At 49.2% G+C, this 6,179-nt stretch overlaps 2 protein-coding genes across 2 annotated transcripts; both read right to left on the minus strand.

The window, feature by feature from the left end:
* Positions 1 to 42: 42 nt before the first annotated feature.
* BO87DRAFT_424119 (aspartic protease PEPAd) lies at positions 43 to 1,485 on the minus strand (the record flags this gene model as incomplete). The annotated part of the gene is made up of 1 exon (XM_025627209.1): positions 43 to 1,485. The coding sequence occupies one exon, from the start codon at positions 1,483 to 1,485 to the stop codon at positions 43 to 45; it is 1,443 nt and encodes a 480-aa protein (XP_025481953.1).
* Positions 1,486 to 3,957: 2,472 nt separating this feature from the next.
* Positions 3,958 to 5,406, minus strand: BO87DRAFT_374827 (uncharacterized protein). The gene is made up of 3 exons (XM_025622877.1): positions 4,818 to 5,406; positions 4,658 to 4,746; positions 3,958 to 4,579 (listed from the first exon to the last, which is right to left on the minus strand). The coding sequence occupies exons 1-3, from the start codon at positions 5,037 to 5,039 to the stop codon at positions 4,135 to 4,137; spliced, it is 756 nt and encodes a 251-aa protein (XP_025481954.1). The 5' UTR covers positions 5,040 to 5,406; the 3' UTR covers positions 3,958 to 4,134.
* Positions 5,407 to 6,179: the final 773 nt, after the last annotated feature.

Here is a 6,179-nt window from a genome sequence, read left to right on the forward strand (position 1 = left end):
TTCAGACGTCGAGTGGACGCGGAAGCCTTTCCCCAAAGCTGATTACAGCCAAAGCATGAAGGAAGCAATCGCCAAAGCAGAGAAGAAATACTGAGGAGCGGGAATGGTCATTCCACTTCCCGATTCAGCATCAGAAGAACTACTAGAGCTAGCAGAGCTCGTTGTAGTCGTTGAGCTGCCCGTTGTTGTGGATCCCGAGGTACTACTTGTTCCAGAGCTCGTAGAGTTCGACGTAGAGCTGCTGTTCGAGGATCGCTCTGCAAATCCAACCCGTAACTCATCGTAGTCAAACACGGCATACACATTCTTGAGGAAGGTGTCGCCCAGGAGCCAAATGTCATCGCCGAAAAGGTCATAGCTGATAATGTTCGAAACGCATCCAGAACCAGAGGTTGCTCCCACGTAGTCCTTTGGCGAGATGGTGTAATTCACACCAGAGAATTGCACTTGTAGCTTAGCGGTTGTGTTGCACGGGATAATGTGGTAGTTCCCAGAAGAAGTGGCGTCAGGAATCAGACTGTGCAGCGTCTTCGAGTCGCTCGAAGGAAGCATAGCGTAAGACGTGCCGGTATCGATGATGGCAGACTTGTTGGAGAAATCGCATGAAGTGCCGCTAACATAGACATCGTCCACAGGAATACGCCAATAGCTGTCCGATCCGACGGTGTCGGTGTAGGTGATATCGCCAGTGTACTTGTCCTTGTCAGTAGTGCCAAAGCTGACGGTACCGTCCTTGGCCGGGCTACGCGAAAGGGCAAATCCAACGATGTTCGACTTGAAGACGTTAGTTTCTGCAACAGCATCCATGAAGGTTGGGTTGTTGTAGGAACTATCATTGGTTCGACCAAGACCGAGAATGCCATCCATGGGGTACGACTCGAAGTTATCCGATGCGTTGGAAGCAAGCCCGAAAGTCATCTGTACAGTTACATTCGCAATCGTGAGCTTGTCTTTGCCTAGCAAGCCGCTGACAGACCCGGTTCCGTAGCCCACACTCCACTCTTCAGATGTCATTTCAAGGGTCGAGGAATCGTCCGATCCAAAGGTGTTGTGCATCGTGCAGGGCGTGGACGTGCAGTTGGTACCGAAGACCCATGAATCAGAGCCTCCTGTGTCGAGCAACATGTACATAGATTTCTCATCGGATCCAATATTGACAACAGAGATGTATGATATGTCGCTACCATCTTGATCGAGAGCGGCGGTGTTGGACCAGGAGGGAGTTTCGGCTACCACAATCTTAAAATCATTGTCACGGCGAACGGGAACCCTTTTGATGTTCAGCGACAGGGTCTCATCGCTGGAAGATGAAGTGGAGTCGTCTGTCAGAGCATCGCTCGGTTTTGGCACGGGCAGAAAACGGCGAGAAAATGAATCACGAGTTGAGATGTCATCCGACGTATCGAGTTCGATGGTGTATGGAATGAAAGCCGTGGCACTGGCGCAAAGATACGCTGCTGTAACGAGACGCTGTGGGAGATGCATACTTAGGAACAATCAAGAAACAGATGCAAGCGAGGAATGTATCGCAATTGTCTGATGCAGACGATGAGATGCCGGATGCTCCTATTTCAGCCAAATCAGGTGATACAAATGTATGATGATAGAGTAGAATTTGGTTTTAGACAGATTGAGAGTAATAGTTCATAGATGAAGTCAATGGCAGAATGGCACAATCAAAGACAATGCTCTAGAAATATCAACGATAAATTGCTAGTGAAAAAGACACAAGTCAAGATAGAAGAGATGATCGAAAGATAAGGTGCTAAAAAACGAATGCTTAACAAAGAGAGTGAATAGGAAGAAACGAGGCGAGTAAAAAGAAAAGTAATCAGAAAAAGTTATTTGTAAATGTCGAGACAAAGAAGAAAATCAAGAGAATGAACACGGAAATGAAGGAAGAATAAAAAAAGAAATAACACGCAAGTGCTGTTCATGCAGTTAAGAATTAAGATGCAGCCTCCAGGAGAATTCACACTCAGGCACAGAATGATTATGCTTACATCGTGGGGAGACCCAAAGCCTAAACGGCCCACTCGGCAGGTTTTCGCGGCGCAACGGACGCCTGCGACTGGCTGCTGCCAATGATCCAGGCCTCGATCTACAGGCCTTTATTTGGCGGCGGTGGAGCCCAGGCAAGACCGATCATGTTTTTCCCCTGAGCACAGTTGTGAGAGACGTACAGGCAGAAATGAGTCCGTGAAACATCATTTTTCCATACTTAGTATCATACCCTCCTACTATCGATTTTAAGCAGTGATAGATTAGATATCCGGTGCCCTTGGCGGAAAATACCGTACATATATAGCACAGACTACCTACCTACCTACCTAAGAGTTCAGAGACATTCCCTAGGAGACCGTAATTTCGCCACCTAATCTTAAAAAAAAAGCTCTCCTTAATATCCAAATTGACAACGAAGAAGGGCCCGTTCATTTTGCAACTTACCTAAGAGGGGTTGGCGGCCTAGTTATGTGCGGTGTCCAGAACATGTACCAACCACTGCGATGACGACTCCTGCGCCACTGAGGGGGCATCGTAGTCGACGGACTCTCATCATCAGCCCCCTCCAACTGTAGCTTGGCATTTTAGTGGATCCGTAGGGCGTTGCATTGCAGCTGCAATAAGCCAACGACCGTCGAAATTGACCCCGTAGTCAGTTGGCTGGGAGCGAACAACCAAATATGACGAGTCATCTGAAAACACCCATTGGTACATCGGTAGCATGTCGTCTAACTATTCCAGGCACCTAAATCGCGAGATGACGAGGACCGATAAAGCTTGGTATATTCCCAGGCATCCATCGCTTCTCAGTGGAACTGTTTGAAGGGAAAATATCACGGAGGTGTTCGTGGGCTGATACATCTGAGACACTACCGTCATCGACCGACTAATATGAAGAATGTTGGTGCATAATGCCGGAGTTCTGCAATGCCGGGGTTCCGTGCTCGCTGTTCGTTCAAGTTGACAGCCACACCACCCATGGATTCCACCACCGCGAAGGTCGGTAGACGATCGACCCCACAAAATGGATCCAGGGAATGAGAGACGATAGCATATTTGTTATCGGTCAACGTTCTTAGTAGCAAGTACAGAGAATGGCAAGAAGAAGAAAAGAAAAAGGCGGGGGTGGGTGTTCGAGGAAAAGCAAAGAGGTTCCCAATTTCCAGCGAGACTAAACATGAAACAACTCAGCATAGCCGAGGCAGCCACTGTGGCCGGGCTAGACCAGTCTCAGCTCTGTCAATTACAACAGTGAAATGAAGGCACCATAAGAGGCTGAAGAACTATTCCCGAAATAAACATAATGAAGATTAATGTCCCTTGCATTATGCACTCTAAAAGGTACAAGTCTCGAAACAACAGCAGCAGCGGGTTTGCCCGAATCTAAAACCGTCCCCGGACATCTTCTCCCCTGACACACCCGCCGCACCCGAAAGTCAGGAACAATAACCACCCAGACATGCATCCGAAGAGAGCAGATCAACAAGTGCAGTAGGAACCTCGCTACTTCAAGATGCGGTAATTTTTACATTCTATCATGATGTAAGACCTCAACGGCCTAACAAAATGCCTTGAGTAAATCCACATGAGCCACTCCCAACGGTTGGAGGTCGGAACATATCGGGGGACAATCCATCAGCCCACGACGGTTTTACTGGTTGACTTTACCCATTTCCGGGTCCCCGGGAACGGCTTTTACCTAGGTTAGATCGGAGTGATGATAATTTTGCCCTGCTCCGATCTGATAAGCCTTATTTCCCCGGCGTGCACAAGGTGCGCCCTAGTATGCATGGTCCGAATTGTACCTAGGTTAAGCCACTCAACCGGATGAGCTGGTTGATCGTGCTTTACCCGATGGTCCACTTCTTCCATCATCCGGGGCATGTGTCGTGTGCTATTACCGGTCTATACCAGGTGGGTTACATGAGGACTTGCTATTACGGACAGACTGTAGTGTGTATCCATGGAGGAACCAGAATGGATTTGATAGGATCCTTCGACAGAGGATCATAAATATGTTTCAATCCCGAAAGACATTGACAAAAGGACGGCAATAAGGGCCCTTGAAAGAGTAACCATCACACATCGCTAGAAACGAGACAGAAGACATAATCAAACATGAAAGCAGCATCAGTGTTTCTGAGCTTGCTGCTGTTTGGAACCTAAAAGATCCTCCAAGAAACCACTCCAAAGTTCCCTGACGACACCTGGCTCGGAGGTACCGTTCTGTTGCTTCTTCAGCTCCTCGCCGAATCTGGACTTCCCAACCGTCTCGGTTAGGGAGAAGGGATCAATGTCCACGGAGTGGTTGTCAACAACCTCGGTCATGGGACTTGCGGAGATGTCACCAGCACCCCCGGACACGGTGTAAACCTGGGGCCTCATGGGGGCCTCTTGCGACTGGGTCGGGTCATAGTGGGTATAGATGTCGGAAAGGATCGGGATTTGCGGATCGGCACGAGCAGCAGGTGCATCGATCTCTGCCATAGAAGGCATGTAAGCGAAGTCAACGGTAGATGAGTCACCGACGGCCTTGCTAGAACGGGAAGTGTTGAATTGGCGGCCATGGTACTTTCTGTGTTGAGCAAGAATGTTAGTTCCGAACTGGCTTTACCCGAGGTAACGGGCTTTCATGATGATCAGATCTACATACTCAGCGTTAGAGCTGCCGTTGATCCTCTTCATAGCGATGCTGAAGGCACGGGATTGAAGGAAATCATGGTTGGAGAGGCGTTCGACGAGCTAAGCGACGCAGATAATGGTTAGCCATAACTGTGGTTTGACTAGGAGTGTAGATGTCATAGATAGCATACCTCAGACTGGGAGCCGCTAGATCTCAAGGACCGCTTCACACATTCGGTCTTCAGATCAGCCAGAGTGCGGCTGGCATACAGGGAAGCCCTGTCCGAGACATTGGCGGGTTGTGCAGACTGGGAGCCGGTGATGTGCAAGCCCCGACGGATGGATGGGGTGGTAGAGTGCTGCTGGGAGAGCACGCGGAGAGCGCGCAAAGAACTGGAACGAGGAGCTGCCATTGGAGATGTGATGGGAGGTAGAATGAGGAAGAGTTGAGCTCGTTGATATGTGCGGATTTGGTTGAGGGGAACAAATATAATGGTCTGGGCAAATGGTTGAGCTCAAGAATGTAGAGCTAAGTATTTGATAGGGAGGAGTCAACAATTCAAGCAAGTACTGTAGATGGAAGTGACCGGCTATGTACAGCGGAGGGGGAGTCGAAGGGAGTTTAGGCACCAGAGATAAAAGTAATGGAATGTGAGAGAGAAGGAGAAGGAAGAAAGAAAGAAAGAAGCAAGACGGGGGAAGCAGGCCGTACTTGAAGGACAGAAGCACAGGCGGACAGGCGTTGCTTTGCAGGAACCAGTTGGGGGAGTGATGAGCAAGCGACCTTGCCTTATCCACACGCTCCCTGCTGGGGTGGACACTCACTGGGGCCGGCGGTCTGGCCAAGTCTGCCGGCTGTTAATAGTAGAATGGAACCACTTGGTCCCGACCGAATAGATCGATCGATATGATCCTCCAACACCCCCAAACAGGTAATTCTGCCCTTCGGACTCTTCCTCTGATCGGCTTTTGTCTGAAAAATGATCGCCTGATTATTTGTTTTCCATGAGTTGGCCATCCCCCCCTATTATCCGGTTTCATTACGAATCTGATTCGAACAGAAAATCATATCGTCCAAGGTAAAATAAATGGAAATGATAATCATTTAGCTCGTGAGGGGTAGAGAGATGTGTCAACCACGGTAACAGTTACGAATGACCCGTCCCCCCAGCTCTCCCAGATCATGATATCCGCCATTTTATTCAGGCTGTCTGCAGCCCATACATAGAGGTTACTTTTACCATCTGGTGCCAATACGGATGGGCTGGGACTCTCCAATCGCAGCCTGCATAATCACCGGCGCCATCATGCAGACTGGTGGTCGGAGCAGCCAATGAACTGAACATTACGGACATTTCTATTACTACTCGGTACACCGGAGTCGCTGGTCAGTCGCTGATCGAGGGGCATTGGAAACACGCATTGGCCTGGCACTGTCTGGGATATGCCGTTCCTCGAATGGCAGATAAATTAGCTTCCCCTCATCGCAGTCGCATTATCCTTCCCCTCCTCTGCAGCAGCGGTACAACATCCATGAAGGTGCGCCCTGAATA

The sequence above is a fragment of the Aspergillus neoniger genome, assembly GCF_003184625.1.
Source record: "Aspergillus neoniger CBS 115656 unplaced genomic scaffold BO87scaffold_9, whole genome shotgun sequence".
NCBI lineage: Eukaryota > Fungi > Ascomycota > Eurotiomycetes > Eurotiales > Aspergillaceae > Aspergillus > Aspergillus neoniger.

Coding starts and splice junctions, on each gene's coding strand:
- BO87DRAFT_374827 (XM_025622877.1), bottom strand. CDS start 5,039: ATGGCAGCTCCTCGTTCCAGTTCTTTGCGCGCTCTCCGCGTGCTCTCC. Junction 4,747..4,817: donor CTAGCGGCTCCCAGTCTGAG/GTATGCTATCTA, acceptor TGCGTCGCTTAG/CTCGTCGAACGCCTCTCCAA. Junction 4,580..4,657: donor AACGGCAGCTCTAACGCTGA/GTATGTAGATCT, acceptor TGCTCAACACAG/AAAGTACCATGGCCGCCAAT.